The sequence below is a fragment of the Lepidothrix coronata genome, unplaced genomic scaffold (assembly GCF_001604755.1).
Source record: "Lepidothrix coronata isolate B3197 unplaced genomic scaffold, Lepidothrix_coronata-1.0 Scaffold229, whole genome shotgun sequence".
NCBI classification, from domain to species: domain Eukaryota; kingdom Metazoa; phylum Chordata; class Aves; order Passeriformes; family Pipridae; genus Lepidothrix; species Lepidothrix coronata.
The window spans coordinates 722,908-741,608 of NW_016690409.1; the positions used below are offsets into that span (position 1 = coordinate 722,908).

Sequence of the window (18,701 nt, forward strand, 5' to 3'; positions counted from 1 at the left end):
AATAGCCATTATGCCACCTAGGAAAAATAGGCTACTTTTTATGCCCTGTTCTTTCCTGAAGGGACCTTTTTCCAGAGCATTTATTTCCAGTGTTTGCTGCTTATGAGTCAGCTCCATGAGAACACCCTCAGTGCTGGCAGCCAGCGGCTCTTTGTCCCTGGGTGTGCTCCAGGGTGGGCTTCCACAGGCACCTGCATGGGGCTTCAGGTACAGGACAGGGTGCCTGTGGAGCACAGCTCCTCCTGGGCCTGCCATCCACGTGTGATTCCAGCATATCTCTGTGCCTTTGGGTCTCCATTTGGGAATAATTAAAAATCTGCCCGAATAGGTCAGTCTGGATAGAACTAGATAAAGTGACAGGGCAGGGATTTACTTCTGTTTCTGGGGCTCAGCAAGAAGTGCCCCTCACGGTGCCCCCCGTGCCCACAGTGATCACCCTGGGCTGGGGCACTGGCAGTCATTTCTTATGTTTGGATTAACCCCACTTCAGCCCTCTTCTGCCACAGAGACATGCCAGGAGCAGCCAACAGGCGGGAATCTGCAGCCTGAGCTCTGGAGCCTCTGCTCGGGGTCGATATGTTCCAGCAGAGCAGCCCCAGCTGCTCCCCGTATACCCCAGAGGGCCCTGGGGCTGCTCCTTGCCCTCGCTGTCCCTGCCCGGGGCCTCTCCCGGGGCCTCGCGGAGGGAGAGAGGAGAGGCCAGGCCGCGGCCTCGTGCGCGCTCCCGGTGGCGTCACCGATAGACACGGGACGCCACTATATCACATATGACGTCACATAATAAGATACTGACGTCACCGCTGTTGTAGCCCGAACCCGCCCCCTCCCGCCCCTCATTCGTCACTTCCGGGGCGGGTCCCCCCCGCGCGCCGTCGCCAGGAGACGTGCGCGTGACGCCGCGGCGCGCAGGTGGTGACGTCACGGGCGGGTCCCGGCGCGGGGCAGCGGGAGCGGCGGCGGCGGCGGGTACCGGGAACGGGGGGCGGGAGCGGGGAACGGGAACGGGAAGGGGCGGTTTGGGGACCGCCGGGCCGTGACGGGTCGGCGGGGAGGCCCCGGTCTATGCCCCCGGCCCGGTTCTCACGGCCGTTGTCCGCAGAGGCCGCGGCGGGAGCGGTGCCGCCATGGGGGAGCTGTTCCGCAGCGAGGAGATGACCCTGGCCCAGCTGTTCCTGCAGTCCGAGGCCGCGTACTGCTGTGTCAGCGAGCTGGGCGAGCTGGGCAAAGTCCAGTTCCGCGACGTGAGTGTCCCCGCGGACCCGGGCGGACGGGGGGGATCGGGACCCCCCGGGAGCCCCGCGGGATCGGGAGTCCCACCCGCCCCCGCCCCCGTGTCCGCAGCGCAGAACCCCCCCGGGCGGCGGGGGGGACGCTGACCCCGCGTCTCTCCCCGCAGCTGAACCCTGATGTGAACGTGTTCCACCGAAAATTCGTCAATGAGGTCCGGAGGTGTGAGGAGATGGACCGCAAGCTCCGTACGTTCCCCCCGGGGCTGATGGGGCTCTGAGTCTGCAGTTTTTGCTGATAAGCCAATCAAGGCATGCAGAAGCTGCAGAGCAGCGTTAGGAACAGAGCAGAGAGGGGTGAGGGCACGCGATTCACCTCCTGGAAAGGTAACTCTGACCAAGTCAGACAGTCTTGGAATAGGAGGTGAAAGGACTCTCAGCTGCTGATGGGGCCAGGTGCAGGTTGGGGTGACACTGGACTGTCTGTGGTTAACACTGTCAAATGCTGTCTCCCCAGGGTTTGTGGAGAAGGAGATTAAAAAAGCTAATATTCCTATCATGGACACTGGTGAAAACCCAGAGGTGCCTTTTCCACGTGACATGATTGACCTGGAGGTAATGATGTGTTAAGACTCAACTAGTGTTTCACTCAGAATGGAAACAGGGAAAATTGTCCTTATGGGTCGATGCCTGCAGAGCTCAGCAGCAGAGGGGCATTGGCTCAGTCCCCAGCTGGCCCTGGATGTGGCTCTGCCACCTCACATGGGCTGGGTGTGACTCACAACACTCTGCTGCTTCTGTGTTTATCCAAGCAGAAGTGAAAGCACTTCATAGGAATTTCACTGTCGAAATGAGCCAAAACCTGCTGGAACTACATGATTTATGGTGGTGGGTCATAAAGTTTATTAGGGTTTTAATGATTTGAAGAAACTGCATCAATCCAGTCCATAAAGGACTGGGCTGAGTGTGAGAAGTCTGCAATTGCCTGAAAAGAATGTGGCAAATCTGGATCTGTGCCACAACACTGTGGAGACACACCTGTAATTCCATAGAAATTAGGTGGGGATGTGAAGTATCTCATCTGCTTCCGTGTTCAATGCTAGACTGAACAGCACTTATTTATCAAATTGCTTTAAACCCCTTTTCCTTCTCTTTTCACGTCTTGCAGGCAAACTTTGAGAAAATTGAAAACGAGCTTAAAGAAATCAACACCAACCAGGAGGCTCTGAAGAAAAACTTCTTGGAGCTGACAGAATTAAAATTTATACTGCGTAAAACTCAGCAGTTTTTTGATGAGGTCAGAATACCGGGGGGGGGGTTAACACTTGGGGAGCTGGTTCTTCTTCTAGAAATTACCATTTTTATTCTCAGATATATTTCAGTTGCTGTTTTGGGTAGCAGCATCATTTTATGCTTTGTTTAAGAAAGCTTCTCAAATTGTTTTCCGTTTTTCATGCAGAACACACAGCTACCCATGATTTACCTCCTACAATGCTGGTTTGGGTTTGTTCTAGTTAAGCAATGATTTGTTTAAAAATTGTGTAAAATAGTTAAGACATGAGCATTTTTTAAAGCACATCAACAGCCCCGAAGTTTGGTGCTACAGTGCATACTGTCCCAAGTGGGTTGGAGTCTCTTTGGTGCACATGCAGAGGAGTTAAAATCAAGCTGAATTTGTCTTCAGCCTTTGAACTGTTATGTGGAGACTAATCAGGGTCATAATTTAAAGTCCTCTGAAGTAATAGATTAATTAATTGATTGAGCCTTTGATCAAACCCTGAAGGTTTCAGAGGTCAGTTCCGGAGCAAAGCTGCCATATAGAGTCTTTGACATTTTGTTAATTATCAGCTGGGCCAGGAACTGGCAGCTTTCACTGGATCTGAGAGGAGCTTCTCCAATGTCATTCATGGCACGGACATAAATCCTGCTTGGGAGAAGACACAACCCTTGTCTAGGCAGTCTTCCCAGAGAGCTCCTGTGTGTTTTTCAGGACATATTTTTGCCGAGTAGTTGTCCTGTTTCCTCTGATTCCAGGGTTTGATCAAAGAGTTCTTGACAGAAGTGGCTCCTGGTGTTTACGAGGGCCGTTGTCGAGCGGAGCTGGGCTCCTGCACGCTTCAGGCCATTGATCTAACGGTTTGTTTCTTGGTATTTTGGCACAAGATGCTGCCTGTTCAGGCACCGAGGTTGGTCCTGTGCCACCACCAGTCGTAGTCACTGCTGACACAGATACTGCTGCTGGTGTGAGGGTTGATGGGTCGTGGGGTTGATTTCAGTGCAAAAAAACCGTCGTCTTCGAGTGTTGAATGTTCACTTCCTGTTTGTCCAAGGGACACTTGTATTACCCTGATAATCTATTACTTTGCTGTGTTAAGGTGCTACTGCCTGTTCTGAGTATTAAGTAAAATCAGGTACAGCTGGTCCTGAGCACTTTTATATCAAGAATAAATCCCAAACTAGTAAGGATTGGGAGGAACCTTAGACCTCCTTCCCTTCCACCCCCTGCCATGGGCAGAGACACCTTCCACTAGACCAGGTTGCTCCAAGCCCCATCCAACCTGACCTTGTTAATTACTGTCCTCTCTGGTGAGAGCTGCCCACTGCTTTTCTTCAAGTGCAGGTTGATCATACTAAGTTTAAAGATGAAAATCAATTTTCTAAACAGTCCATGTCAGGTCACCCGCAGAAGGGAGCTCATGGCAACCTTACATGAACCGGCCACAGAGAGCTTAGATATGTTCTGCTCCTCTTTGATAAGGTTTTCTCTAGTAATAAAATATACCAAATAACATGTGCTGCTCTATGTAAAAGCAAGCTGAACATCTCATGGGTGATGTTCAGTAGAACATAAGTGTGGACAGTTTAAACCTGTCTCAGTTCACACTGTGCTCAGCAAACAGGCAAGTGAGAGCCCTGAGCAGCCCAGGGCGTGTGCCTGGTGCTTCTGCTCACCATCCCAGAGTGGCCCATGCTCCCTTTCCCCAGACTGCCATTGCTCAGCACCTTCAACACTTGAAGACTTCAATGAGTGGTAATTAAGATTGTGTTATTCATAGTAATGAGTTGCACAAGAAATGGCTGGCTCTCCAAATTCCTCCATGCTTGGTGTTCCCTCTCCGGAGTTTGAGCACAGGGGGAGGGTGGGTGGCAAAATGTTCCCCTGTTCTTCCTGTGACCATTCCAGCCCAAGAAGCCATTTCTTGTTCCAACACACCATGTTGATGATTATGCTCCTTTTCTCAGTCTTCTTGTCTTTGCTTATGAAGAACAGTATGAGCTGGAGAGATTTCTCTGAGGGCTTTTCCTTGAGTGTGAGCGTAAAAGAAGACTGGAAAAGTAACGGTTAATGGCATGCAGTCCCCTCCTCCTCCCTCTAACTCTTCTGCCATCTGCTTTTCTCTATCTGCTTTGCATCTGTCACTTCTGTCTGGCTCTGGGTTAATTGTTAGATGGTGACATGAATCCTTTTAAGTTCTTGTGAACACTGATTTTTGTTCTTTGTGACCTGGAAGGGGCTTGAATTGTATTGGGTTGTGTTGGGCATCCAGAGCTGTTACGGGGCAGGACTGGAATCAAGAAATGGGGAAAATGAACCACTTTTGAGATTCAGGGTGCTGATCTGGGTACTGATCAGGGGAACAATAAGCAATTTAAAAATGTTCAATAGGGAAAGCTCTGCTTCTTGATTACTGGCATGGAAATGTAGGGGAGTTCCAATCCTGAATGACCTGATGTAGTTAAAGCACTCCGCAATAACTTTGACATTTTATTTGGTGCTGGCAAAAACTCGTATTCAAAGTAAATTTCCCAGAACTTTGTTTTCCCACGTTGGAGCTGGATAGTTCTTCCATTTGCACATAGTCTCAATATTTTAGTAAAACTGGTCTAACCTACATTTATTCTAAACTGTTTTGTTTTGTAATTCCATCCCCTCTAAGCAGGACTTGTCCTGAATATAGGACACATAGCCCAGAGGGACCAAGGTAATGTTAAAAATTTATAACAAATTCTCTCAGGTGGGGCAGATCCAAAGTTGTCATGTGTGCTGGCCTTCCTTTTTCATGTTTCACCTGCTAAAACGTAGTACACTTCACAAAAAATTATCAGACAGTGTCTTGATGAGTGTAAATACAATACAAGCCTCTTAAAATTGTAACTTACTGTTCTTCAGTGTCCTGAAATTGAGATGTCAAACAATCACCAGGATGTTTGGTCTGTGTGTTTCTTTTTGGGGTACCAAACTTTCTTATTTTGGTTGTGTCCTCTATGAAGCAAAATTTTCATTCAGTTTTTGGTGTTGCAACAAGTTGCCTTAAAGTTGAAAGGACCAGGAGTTCCTTGTGTTGCCTTTCCAAGCTGAATGAAGGGCTCCCTCCCTTGTGTGATGTGGGTAAGCTGCAGCTAGTGTTTGTACAAGCAATTGAGCTGCATTGGGTGTCAGCCTTGCAAAAACTCTTGTATATGACAAACACTTTTATTTACCAAACAAGTAAAGTGTTGGAGACGTTTTCACTAAAACTCTGACGCAACTGTGGCCCAAATAGAGAAGCTGGGGCTGAGTCACTGCACTTTTGCAAGGCTGCACTGTGTGTGTGCATCTGGCGTGGCCTTGGGTCTTCCACTGTGTTTCAGCAACTTCCCTTGATGGCCCTATGGGGAAGACCTCCTGTGTACCCCAGAGGGTAGACTTGGGCCCTCTGGTCGTGCTCAGGAACTGTAATTTTTGGCATTTCATTATGTAAGCTGCAGAGGTAAAACTAAGTGTGAGGTGGGGTTGAACAAGTGTGAAGACGGTGCATTAAGAGTGATGTGATTTGAGCGTCCTTGACCTGAATTGCTGACACTTACAAGCTGTATTCCTAAGAATTTTAGCATGCAAATGAGTTGCAATGAGGGACGGTGTAAAACTGTCCTGTTTTAATGCCTGGCTGTCCAAGAGCCTCATCACCAGCCTGCCCTAAGCAACCCATCTGGTGTGTCTGGTTGTGAGACATACGGTGAATAAGGATAAATTAATTTAATATCTGGGGAAATATGAAAGTCAAGTGTGTTTCTCTGGTTTGTGCCATTAAAAATGGTTCTTGGGAACATCACTTGTACTTAAAACTTGAAATTTTTTTTTAATTCTGCCTTTCTTCAGACTTATAAATCCCCCAACCCCTTTGTTGCAACAATCCTCAAACCTTTCTTGTATGGAAGCCCTGCTGAGCCATTTCACTTTTCCTCTTGTTTTTCTCCTTCCATGTGTAATTCTTGCTGTCTTTTCTGTCATCCCGTTCCTCTTTTTGCGGTCTTATGTTTGTTCTTTCTTTTCTTCCTTCTTTTCTTTCTTTGTCTCCCCCAACTGTCTCCTGGCTCCTCATTCCCTGCATGCCACTAACTGGTTTCATTAGATATTAATTGATTTGTGAATTCAGGCTGAATTGCATCATCAGCAGATGGCGGATCCAGACCTGTTGGAAGAATCCTCTTCACTGCTGGAGCCGAGTGAGATGGGAAGAGGTGCCCCACTCCGACTTGGGTAATGGCAGTTTGGGCTATGACCTGGCATTGGGGTTGTTGGATTGGGGATTATGAGCCTGTGGAATCAGCAATGATTTGATCACAGCTGTGGAACTTTCCACCCCAGGCAGATGAAAACTGATCTAAAACCAGCTGTTGCTCTCTGCTCTTGTCCTGCCTACATTAACTTCCCAGTTCGTGATTGTGCTTCACATGTTTCTCTGCACCAGCAAATTATCCCAGTTTGTTCCATGTAAATCTGTCTGGTTGTTTTTGAGACCTCCTGAACTCTCACAGCTTTGTTGAAAGCTGTAACTACCACGAGCACATAATGCTCTGAAATAAGTGCATAGTTCTATATCCTCTTTATCAGCTGCTTCCAGGCTTCCTTGTGTGTGTGTAATTCTTTGTCTGGATGTGGGTGTTTGGGCTGGTGAGGTCTGAAGCATGAGCCCAGGGCACAATCACTGGCAGCCGTGGCTGCTCTAACCCTTGCAGCCGATGTACCAGAACCCCTGGGAAATGGAGCCTAGAAACTGTATATCTAAATGCATTTGTTTCTTCTATAAGCAGTGGTTTATTTTTACAAAAAAACCCACTGCCTGTGCAGTTGGTTTGTTGTGTGTTACCTCCGTATTTTTAGAGGACCTTCCGGTTTGCTTAAAGAACTAGTGTTAAAACAAGCTTTTTGTAGCTCTCCAATGCGATGCTGACCCCCCAGTTGCCGTGGTGTGCTGGGTGTGAGGCTCTGGGGCGGGTTTGGGTGCAGCCCCTCACGTCTGTGCTGTCCCCTGGCAGGTTCGTGGCTGGCGTGATCAACCGCGAGCGCATCCCCACGTTCGAGCGCATGTTGTGGCGCGTGTGCCGCGGGAACGTGTTCCTGCGCCAGGCCGAGATCGAGAACCCGCTGGAGGATCCCGTCACGGTAACAGGGACCGTCGGGTGCAGCAGCAGAAGCCTCAGATGTGTAACAGCTGTGGGTCTGTAGATGGAAGCCTGTGTCCCTCTGAGCTCCCTGCAGCAAACGTTTGGGTCACGTCCCTTCCCTGCAGCCTCTGAGCTTCAGCGACAAATGTTTTCCCTTTTTAGTGAAACAAAAATAGCAGGCTGGATGGGCAGTGCTGTTGAAAAGGGGAAAACAACTCAAAACATGGACTGCAGCAGGTCCTAGTGACTTCTCTGGCCCAAACTACAAGTGCAGCTCCTGTGTGTACACAGTTCTGTATGACTGGTGATCCTCCTTGGAAGAGGCTCTTTGGGACACAGGCAGTGTATCAGATCTGAAGCTCATTTACTCTGAACTTGGACTTTTCCTTTTTTCTTAATTTGCTACTCGATAATTTAAACATCTGCCTGAGAACTGTTGGCTTTAGTAAAAATAGAAATAATTTAGTAAATGATATAAAATTATAATTATATATTATATAATTATAAAATTTATATCTATAAATTTAGTAAAGATAGAAAAGTAAACATTGTGATTGGGCCTGGTTTACATCCAGTGTCCTCTGCACTCAAACCAGTGGGCACTTCCCAAACTTGGGGAACCCTTGCTCTTACCCAATAAAGGTTGTGTGGGGTCTGCATGGGAGCTGCCCTGGAACACAGACCCAGGAGGTGAAGTTCAGTAACACCTCTCTTTCTCACAAAAGACTGATGTGTTCCCTTGTCCCTCCGACCACTGGTAGCTGACCTGTGGAATCATCTGTCTGCTCGGAGAGACTTTGTTCTTATTGTGCAGAACTTCCTTAAATTGAGGTTACACCTAATGTAATTATTCCTGAAACATTATGTTAAAATTTCCTAAGTAAGGTAGAACAATAACTTGTCAACAAATGCAGGAAAGGGGCCCTGGCTGCCCCCACGGACACAGCTGTGCAAGGAATGTGCCGCCGGCCTCCCTGGGAAGGGAGTGGTTAAACTCCCCTTCATCTTATCTTCATTCACTCTGTAGCTTTTGGCTTGATTCTGTAGATGAGCTGACTGCACTAAGTGCAGATAAATATTTCACTGCATCTCCATTGTTTTTGGAGATCTTCCCAGGTTTTCCCTTTTATTGTATTGCATAGAATCGATAATGGATAATCTGGGACATTTTGCTTCAGTAAACACAAATATAATGCAGGTATTCTGTACACAGGCTGAGAAAATCGCTCTCCTTGTGACTGTTTCAGTGTTACTCAGGTACATTCTTGACCCACTGTGCACATCTGAGCTCTGATGTACAGACTCAGTGGAAGGAAAAGGAGAGCTCTGGCAATTAGCTGTCATGCTAATTTCTACAATTCTTTCCTCTGTTCTAGGGGGATTATGTGCACAAGTCTGTGTTTATCATCTTCTTCCAAGGTGACCAGCTGAAGAACAGAGTCAAGAAGATCTGTGAAGGGTATGAAAGTCCGACAGCTGGGCAGCTCTCAATTATTTTAACATTGACATGACTTGATATTTCTCAACTCCTTATTTCACAGTGGCTGCAGGAGCACATATTTTGACAGCAAATGAAATGTGCCATAAGTAACTGAAACATATTTTACAGTCAAACTTGCCACTCCACAACCTGTAATGCTCAAAAGTATACAACTGCTGTGCTAGGGAATGCCAAAAGGAAGGGAGTATTGAACTCTGGGACAGACCTGGTGGGATATCAGTGGGATGTTCTCACAGGGGAGACAACAGTGAATGCTTCTTGCAGCAGCTGCTGCTAGACAGCATTCCCCTGCACTGGCTGGCCAGCCTCGTGACTGTGCCCTGAGACACTGGGAGCACAGGGAACAGAGGATTCTCTCTCACTTCCGTTTTCTTTAGCACAGCTTCTGTTTTGACCTAAAGCAAACTTATGCACTCCAGTGATTTAGAGCCTGGAGCTCTGCTTGGCAGTCTCTGCTGATCAGAAACTTCTCTTAAGGTGCTTCTGGCTTTATTTCTGAGCTCAGGCTCAGCCCTGACCAGTTGATCTTATTTCCATCTCTGTCACTGAAGTGCTTCCCTGTCTTCCAGGTTCCGGGCCTCCCTCTATCCATGCCCAGAAACACCCCAGGAGCGTAAGGAAATGGCTTCTGGTGTCAATACCAGAATTGATGATCTTCAGATGGTAAAATAACTGGGGTCAATGCCCTTTCTTTCTTCTTTTATTTGGTGATATAGTTGAAAACTTCTCTGCATCCTATTAAAACAGGAGGAATTTTGACCCTATTACATGACCTTGTTTTCAGCTCCAGGTGGCTTGAGAGCAGCAGCTCAGCAGTGCAAGAGAGATGTTTGGAGACTGCTCTATTGTTTCTGTGTCAGGGTTTGGAAGGGGGTGGTTTGATCTTTCTGTAGGGCTGAGCAGTTCATGGTATACAAGTTAGTACAGGGAACTCCATACCAGGGAGCAAAGAGGAACATGTGTGTGTGAGGAGATCCTGTGTGCTAAGGCTCTGAGAGCATGTTGTGTAATTGTCTGTTTCATCTGCAAGTACTTTGAAAACATTTAAACGTTTTTCCAAGCTGAGATAACAATGCTAACATTAACTTAGCTCTTCTTTTTTCTGCCTGTCTTCATATTTTCACGTTGTGCTGTCCTGAAGAGCTTCTGCTTTACAACTAATCTCTTGTGCAGCAGCCTGAGTGTTGGTAAAAAGTAACCAGCACCCAGATCTCCTGGGTGCCAGTTCTGAAAATACCTGGTGCTTGCTTCAAGGAAGAAAGGCAGTATGTAATAATGCAGAAGGATTTAAGGGATTTGAGGCAAAAATTAAGACTATGTTAGAAATTAAAAGGAAAAAGAGTTGAATTTGGCCTGCTTATTTGATACAGAAACTGTCTCAAGGTGGGAGTTGTGTAGCACGGCTGTTCAGCAATTTGAAAGTAGACAAGAACTCAGAACCAATGTAACTGGGAGGATTCAAAGCTGCATGTGCTCTGTGTCCTCACTTTCCCTACAGTCTAAGACTTTCCACTCTGGAAATCTGACTTGGCCTGAGTTCGATATGTTCCAGTTGAAAAACAGCCTCAGTAGGAAGCACTTTCTCCTTTTCCCTTCAGTAAACAAGTTTTTCAGGGTAATTTGTGTGTTTTTGCAAAACAGCAAACCCCTCACTTGCAGAGCTCTTCTCTGCTCTTTTAACCTGGGTGGAGGTATAATTTTTCCCTGTGACCTTGGCATAGTCCATTGTTTGAAACAACCACTGACCTTGGGGCTGGAGGAGGAAAGTAATCAGAAAGCATCCCTGGAAAAAGTGTTTAGGCCCTTTAGCAGAACTAATTAACATGGGGATTACAGCATGGACTTCAGGCATGGGGCAGCCTGTGTGTGGGGTAGGGGAGCGGGCTCGTGGTTCACCCTCTGTGGGTAAGGCTTGTCTAGTTTGTGCACCTGGCCTCACCTTTTTCCTGCATCTCTGAAAGGTGCTGAACCAAACAGAGGATCATCGCCAGAGGGTTTTGCAGGCAGCTGCTAAAAACATCCGTGTCTGGTTCATCAAAGTGCGGAAGATGAAGGCGATTTACCACACCCTGAACCTGTGCAACATCGACGTGACACAGAAGTGCTTGATTGCTGAAGTCTGGTGTCCCGTTGCTGACCTCGATTCCATCCAGTTTGCTCTCAGGAGGGGCACTGTGAGTAGCTGCTGTGCCCGTCAACTGTGGCAGCACTGCATGGATTCATTGGTTTTTCCAAATTGTGAGCCTCTGAAAACCATCCCCTTGGGCTGCTGGAATCAGCCCTCCCAGAGGACAGTTTATTTAATATGCAGGAATCATGATTTATACATAAATGTAACAAATATGTTGTGTAAAGGTTTAAGTTCAGGAGAATGCTGGACTGGTGAGGACTTTCCAGTGTGTGAGTCCTTTGGTCCATTTAGTTATCGTGGCTGTGCTCTGTAGTCTTGATGTCTGGATACAGGAGCTCTCCAGGATGTTGTCAAGCTCACCCTCTGCTCAGATAGACAAGAGAGTTGAGTGTCTTGAAGTCCTTTCACTTGCTGTTTTAAAAAAACAAGCAAACTCTTTCATGAGTTTTCTTGTCTGTCGTACGCAGAGAACGTTCACCCTTACTCCAAGTGGTTCTCCGCCTGCCACACAAAGTGGAGAGCAGTGGAATCCTGGCAGCCTTCCTCAGCTGCTCCAGTGTCTCATTGTGCAAGCACACTGCAAGCGTGCAAGCTTGCAGTTTTCCAAATGCCAGCAGGAGAGCCATGTCAGACTGTCCTCCAGTGCTCCAAGGGTGGGTTTACTGATCTTCCCTTTGGCTTTTTTCAAACAGGAGCACAGCGGATCCACCGTCCCGTCTATTTTAAACAGGATGCAAACTAACCAGACCCCACCCACCTACAACAAAACAAATAAGTTTACTTCTGGCTTTCAAAACATTGTTGATGCTTACGGCATTGGGACATATCGGGAAATAAATCCAGGTAAATTCGGACTTGGAACAGTCCAAGACATCCACCTCAGTTTTTTAGTAATGATGTTTCTCTGTATTGTCTGACCCGTGTGGGAATTTCTAATACTCAACAGCTTTCAGAAGCAGAGGGGAAGCTGTGGAATTTTATTGCTAAATTGCCTGAATTATACCATGGTGAATCTGGGCTGACTCACAGACAGTGCCCTGGGACTGTCATCTCTCTTCCCTTACAGCACCCTATACCATCATCACCTTCCCATTCCTGTTTGCTGTGATGTTTGGGGATTTTGGCCACGGAATCCTGATGACTCTGATTGCTGTCTGGATGGTGGTGAGGGAAAGCCGGATTCTGTCCCAGAAGAGTGACAATGAGGTGAAGTGGCAGATCATGCTGAGATTTGCATTTCAGACAAGGAGTTGCTGCTTGGTTTACTCCCATCCATTTCCCCTGGAGTTGACAATGTGCATTATTCCTCCTTTGGAATTTGTGAAACACGTGAATAGGCTGGGAAGCCTGAGGAGCATGGACTTGAATAGTGTAGTTTCATAATAGTATTGAGTTGCTTTGTTTTTTCTTTCAGATATTTATAGGAAATTATTCCTTTCTGTTGTCTGCAGAAAATTATCAAGTAGTAGATAAGCTGGTGTAAACAAATCACCCCAATTTCTGTATGTACATATCCTATCTCCTCAATTCTTCCTATTTGCTGCTCAGGGTGGGATTTGCTTGCTCAGGGCTGACAGGAGCTGAGCCAGAGATACACTGGCAGAGCATGGAGGAGGCTGACAGGGTCTGTGCTGCCTGGTTGCAAACTCACGCTGCCAGCTGGGGGTTGCATCAGGCTGTGCAGTGCAGTTTATCCTCTCCAGCTAATCCCAGGTTCCCTGTGGACAGCCACACCACCCGTTTATCCTGGTTATCAGATTCTGTGCTGCCATGCTCCCTCTTGCTCCCTTTAATCCCTGCCAAGGGGAAATAGAGACTTTGGGCTCTCAGTCCATACAGCTGATGTTTGTCCTACAACAGACTGAGTTCCCTGGTTTGTCTTTAGGAGGGACCTTCTGTGTTCTCATGGACCTTCCTTGTTCCTTTTGTGTTTTCACACTAGATGTTCAACATGGTGTTCAGTGGTCGGTACATCATCCTGCTGATGGGGCTGTTCTCCACATACACAGGCCTCATCTACAACGACTGCTTCTCCAAGTCCCTCAACATGTTCGGTTCCTCGTGGAGCGTCCGGCCAATGTTCACTAAAGGCAACTGGTCGTGAGTAAACCTTTGGAAACTACATAAAGACAGACAGTGAGAAGCAAGTGACTTGTCCTTCCCCATTGTCCTCCCACTTCAGGAAAACAAAAACTTCTGAACTCGGTCTCACATAGAATTGGAAGAGGGCTGTGAATGGGACGATATCTACCAAGTTTCAAAACAGTTTTTATTTCCCCCCAGCAAATTTTTAAAGATGCAGTTTCTCACCTTCCTCCTCATAGACATTGCAAGATTCCTGTCCCCTGCACCTGTCTTCTTAGTGATACTGAGTAAAAGGTGGAGAAACAGGTTTTTTATTGATTTGGGAAAATCTCTAGGACCACATAGGAACCTTAAAGTTCTCTCAATTTGAGCTAGTCCTTGCTCTCACAAGGGAAGAGTGTTGTTAGTTTTTACACAAAGAGGATGGCATTGCTTGTGTTAATGTTTGTGTAATGTTATTCCCAAACAGAGATGCCTTGCTGGAGACCACCCCCCTGCTGCAGCTGGATCCTGCTATCCAGGGAGTGTTTGGTGGGCCCTACCCCTTTGGCATTGACCCGGTAAGAGCTCATCCTTCCTCTACAGCCACCTCTTTCCTGCAGCTTTGAGCTCCCATCAAAACAGGTTTGATTCCTGCTCAATGGTGGGCTCAGTCACTGTGAGACTTTTCCCAGCAGAAAACCTTGTCTGCTCATTTCCCCAAAAGATATCTGTGGGACAAACACAGCTTTAAAAACCTGCTCTTTCAGCCTGACATTTCCTGGCTGATTCATACTGTTTAGCTTAAAGGGAGCATTTTTCTTCTCCTGTTTTCCTTTCCCCAGTGTTTGCCTGACTGGGTGTTGTTTTTCACAGATCTGGAATATTGCCAGCAATAAGCTGGCCTTCCTCAATTCCTTTAAGATGAAGATGTCTGTGATTCTTGGCATTTTCCAGATGCTCTTTGGTGTCGCTTTGAGTCTCCTCAACCACATGTAAGTGCTTTGCTCTGTTTTTCTCATGGTGAGGGGAACGTCTTTGGGTGTCATGTGTGTTGGTTTAAGATGCTGGAGCCTGTCAGCCCTCACCTCCTGCTGGAAGGTGCAGTGCAGTTGTTTCTGGCTGTGTGTGGAACTGTGTGTGTGTGAGGCAGTTCCTGTGCTCTGGCCCAGCTGTTGTTGAGCTGCTGAGTCCCTGCATTGTCGTTCCAAAGACACTCTTCATGCTCTCACTAAAAGCTTTTACCCTAATTCTAACGAAATGTAATATTAAACTCTCTTTTTTTTTTTTTTTCCCTGTAGCTATTTTAAGAAGCCACTGAACATATACCTTGGATTTATCCCAGAAATGATTTTCATGTCCTCCCTCTTCGGATACCTTGTTATTCTCATCTTTTACAAGTGGACAGCCTATGATGCTCACACATCGAAGGAAGCACCGAGCCTCTTAATACACTTTATCAACATGTTTCTGTTCTCCTATGAGGATACCAGTAATAAGATGCTTTATAGTGGGCAGGTGCGTGCTCTTGCTAAAACAGGATCAGAGATGCTTTGTGATATTGGAGCATTTCATTGACCTCCTGATAATTGTGAAATGAAGTGTGAAACATTTTTCCTCTGGGACAGAGGGTTTCTGAAGGCTGATAATACGTGAAGTTGAAGAAGGAAGGAATAATCCTTATACCAGGAATTTAGATCAGTCTGAGCATGTCAGCTGTGGCTCCAGAACATTTAGATCCTGATTAATAGTGGAATGCAATTAGGAGTATTGCCCAGTCTCTGCAATGTAGTGCCTCAGCTTAGCTCAGACACAAACACTGTTTCCTTCTAGCACTATCAGACATCTGTCAAATTCTCATTCACTGCAGGATCTTTTGGATTTTTCCCTAATCTAACCCAGTCTCAGCATTGAATGCTGTATTCAGTCAGTGGGGGCAGCTGTAGGCCTTAAGTACAGCTCGTCTTGCTGTTCCCAGAAGAGAGACGTAGTGCAGCATCCACATGCTGGGAATTCAGCCGTGCTCGCTGGGTTCTGTGTGTGTTTGAGCAGTGGCTGCCATTGAATCACCTGAGACTTGTTTCTTTTGCAGAAGGGGCTCCAGTGCTTCCTCGTGGTCGTGGCATTGCTGTGTGTGCCGTGGATGCTGGTAGCCAAACCCCTGGTCCTTCGCCAGCAGTATTTAAGGAGAAAACACTTGGTGGGTGACTCCCCCTTATATTTTCCACATGAAAACTAATTTTGGTTTAAAAGCTGTGTTTTCCATCTCGAGCTTGGATACATGGGTTCACACTGCATTGAGACTTGTAAAGTGTTTTTGCATATTCCTGGGCATACAGGGAGGTAGGTGTTAGTGGAGACAGAGTGTTGCCTGCCTGCTTCCCAGATCTGGATCCAGCATCAAACCTGCTTTTAAAACCCCTTTATGTTGGTAGTGATCAGAACAGTGTCTCTGGCTTGGGCTTCAGCAGCTGGTTTAGGAACAATCTCAGTGGCTGCTGGATGCACTTCTGTGCCTGGGCTAGGCTGGCAGTTTCCCATTGATGAGAAACAGAGATGGGCTTGGTTCGCAGACTTCTCAGCTATCTTCGTTAAAGCAGTTTGGATGGTAAACAATAACAATTAAAAGGAAAAACAGACTTCCACAGTCACGTGAGAGGTGGTCTGCTGGCGTGCTCTGTAGGTTTCCAGCTGCACTGTGAAGTACCTGTGTGTGAGATGCAGGAGTGTGGCGCTCGTGTGGGTTCTCCCTGCATGTCGTGCCGAGCTGTGAGGATGTGCAGCGAGTCAAAGATCAGTTCAGTTACGGACACTCCCTCTCCCTTCTCTGACCATCTTTCATCCTCCCATGTCCCCTCCATTCGTCTCCCTTTCTCTTTTTGTTTTCTTCCTCCTCCCTCTCTCTTCTTCCATCCACCCCCAGGAAGGGCAGCCCGAGGAGGCCCAGGGCAGCACGAACGCGCAGGCGCTCGAGGCAGCAGCGGCTGCAACAGTGAGTGCTCTTCAAACTCGCCTGATGCATTACAGATGGGAGTTGGCTTTCTGTCTGATTATCAAGGGAGCATGGAATGTATCTGAGTATCGTAAGGGAATGACAAGTGCACCTTTAGGGTGAAAAACACTTTCTCTTGGAAAGAGCAAAGTTCAGCCAAATTGATACATTCTGGATGAACACCCAGGCTGGAGGATGATAGTTGTGTGTGCACAGAAACACTTCCTTGCAGGAGTGCTGCTTGAATCCAACATGCAGAGCAGCACGGGAATTCCTGCTACCACATCCCCCCAGGTTAAGTTCCCCTTTTTTTCCTTTTCTTGCATATTTGTTTAAGATAGATTAGGATTCTTCTCAGGGCAGCATTTCTATTTGCATTACATGTTCCCAAACACACGGTGATGTGATGGCCTCCAGCAACTCTCTGTCAGTAGTCACTGGATTTGTGACACCTCTGCCTTGTACACAGTTTGACCTGAAACTGTTATGAAATGGTTGTGTACAAACAAGCCTCTCAGTGGCAGTTGTTTCAACTTATGTGTCTAAGCCTAGAGACGACCCTTTCCTGCCGGAGCTTTCTGGTGAGGATTGTGGCAGCCCCCAGAACTTGGTCCCCAGTGCTGCCTATTTCAGCTTGGTTTTAGTTGTGAATGCTGCCTGGCTGACTAGAAAGTGTGAATCTCACTGACTGTGTGAAGCACATCAGGCTCTCCACGTGCCAGAGGTGCCGGAAGGGACGGTTTAGCTGTTTCTCTCGTGACATTTTAGTTTCCTCACGGAAATGTCAGGCACGAAAATGGATCTTTTGTGCATGATCCATCCAGCGTATGAAGTGCATCTCCATCAGGAAACTGCAAGGGGAGGTCTTGCGTGAGGTGTGCTTAGAAGGATCAAGTAAATAATTGGAGTTGTCGGAGCCGTGTTTAGGTTGGATGGTTTACAGGGAATGGATACGAGTCAGGTGCGAGGGAAAAGCTGCAGAAGTGCAAATTCACACAGGCTGGAAATACATAAATAGAATATTGACATGAGTCATCAGTGACTTCTGGTGTTTCAGAGATGCTGAAAATCCTAATAAAAGCATTGTCTTAGTTGTAAATGTGGGGGTTTCTTTTAATTTATTTCTATTCACAGTATAAACACCTACCAAATTTGTTTTTAGAAACCTGACAAAATCTTTAATTCGCATCTGGCATTTTGGACAAATTTGTAGTTCAGCCTAAAATAAAAGCAGGCTTATAAGAACAAATGAGGTAAAAGAACTCTGAGCAGCTGTTCTGCAGGTCTGTGCAAGTGTCAGGTCACAGGACCCTCAGCCTCCTTGGTCTGCATGGGCATCCCTGAACTTCTGCAGTCTGGGTGTGGTGGGTCAGCTTGGTCACATCCCATGTCACAGGTGACCCAGGACAGTGCTGAAGCTAGACACAGGGTTTGTTTCTATTTGTGGTGTTGGAGTTTCCTTCTCTGGGGATCAGACTCACAGGGGTCAGGTGGGAACTGCTCCTGGTTCCAACGTTTCAGCTCAGTCTGCGGGTTGTTCTTTTCCCTTTGAGTCCTGGAGGTGCAGCTGAGGGTCAGATGCTGAATGTCAGAACAAATGTCTGTAAAAAGAGCTGCTTGCACAAGGTAGTTTCCAAGCAGGGAAGGTCTGGTTTCCTGTGTGATGTTGGTGTGCCTGGGGCTGGTGGGAGCGAGTGTGTGTGTGTTTGTGTCAGCGTGTTCTGCTCTGTGACCTGCTCCAGGACCCAGCAGTGGTGTGTCAGTGCTTGGCCAGCCATGCTGGGGAAGACATGGGCTGTTGCATATCAGAGCCAGCAAATGATCTCTGAGAGATTTGCCTTTATTTTCCTCAGGGTTGCAGTAACACAGTAGAAATGTGCCAAAGATTCATTCAGACAGACTTTTTTTTTTTTCCCCAGCCCCAGCAGGAATCAGCACCTTTCCCATCCGAGCTGGGAAATACCTGCCTTAACCTGGGCCTTAATATTTAATATTTTGTTTTCCTCTGTGAGCTGCTGCTGCACATGAAGTCATGAGAAACCTGCAGTTTTGCACTAAAACCCAAACAACACTTTGCTCTTTCTTTTCTGCATGTGTCAGGGCACGCACAACTTTGGTGGGATCCGGGTGGGCAATGGCCCAACGGAGGAGGATGCTGAGATCATTCAACATGACCAGTTATCTACCCATTCTGAGGAGGGGGAAGAGGTAAGCACCTGAGCATCCTCGCTCTCAGGGCACTGCACTCGGCAGCAGGATGAGCTCGCTGGGACTGAAGTTACTCATTTCCAGGCTGTTTAAACAGCAACATTCCCAGTGAAGTGTTTTCATAGCAGTTTTCTCACTGACTGTCTCTTA

General features: G+C 47.1%; 1 protein-coding gene across 6 annotated transcripts in view; it reads left to right on the forward strand.

The window, feature by feature from the left end:
- The first annotated feature begins 918 nt into the window (after positions 1-918).
- The window catches only part of ATP6V0A1 (ATPase H+ transporting V0 subunit a1), a 25,479-nt gene continuing 7,696 nt past the window's right edge, over positions 919-18,701 (forward strand). For 2 of the 6 annotated variants that reach the window (XM_017834138.1, XM_017834139.1), the window contains exons 1-18: positions 919-962; positions 1,099-1,241; positions 1,397-1,475; positions 1,744-1,841; positions 2,395-2,523; positions 6,644-6,747; positions 7,527-7,653; positions 9,032-9,114; positions 9,726-9,819; positions 11,118-11,330; positions 11,980-12,130; positions 12,354-12,493; positions 13,230-13,387; positions 13,842-13,932; positions 14,228-14,346; positions 14,653-14,869; positions 15,444-15,551; positions 18,444-18,551. In XM_017834138.1, the coding sequence (XP_017689627.1) occupies positions 1,125-1,241; positions 1,397-1,475; positions 1,744-1,841; positions 2,395-2,523; positions 6,644-6,747; positions 7,527-7,653; positions 9,032-9,114; positions 9,726-9,819; positions 11,118-11,330; positions 11,980-12,130; positions 12,354-12,493; positions 13,230-13,387; positions 13,842-13,932; positions 14,228-14,346; positions 14,653-14,869; positions 15,444-15,551; positions 18,444-18,551 (2,136 nt within the window). In that variant the 5' untranslated portion in view covers positions 919-962; positions 1,099-1,124. Of the gene's footprint in view, positions 963-1,098; positions 1,242-1,396; positions 1,476-1,743; positions 1,842-2,394; positions 2,524-6,643; positions 6,748-7,526; positions 7,654-9,031; positions 9,115-9,725; positions 9,820-11,117; positions 11,331-11,979; positions 12,131-12,353; positions 12,494-13,229; positions 13,388-13,841; positions 13,933-14,227; positions 14,347-14,652; positions 14,870-15,443; positions 15,552-16,274; positions 16,344-18,443; positions 18,552-18,701 lie in introns of all 6 variants that reach the window. The other 4 variants (XM_017834140.1, XM_017834141.1, XM_017834143.1 and 1 more) reach the window with 3 other exon arrangements.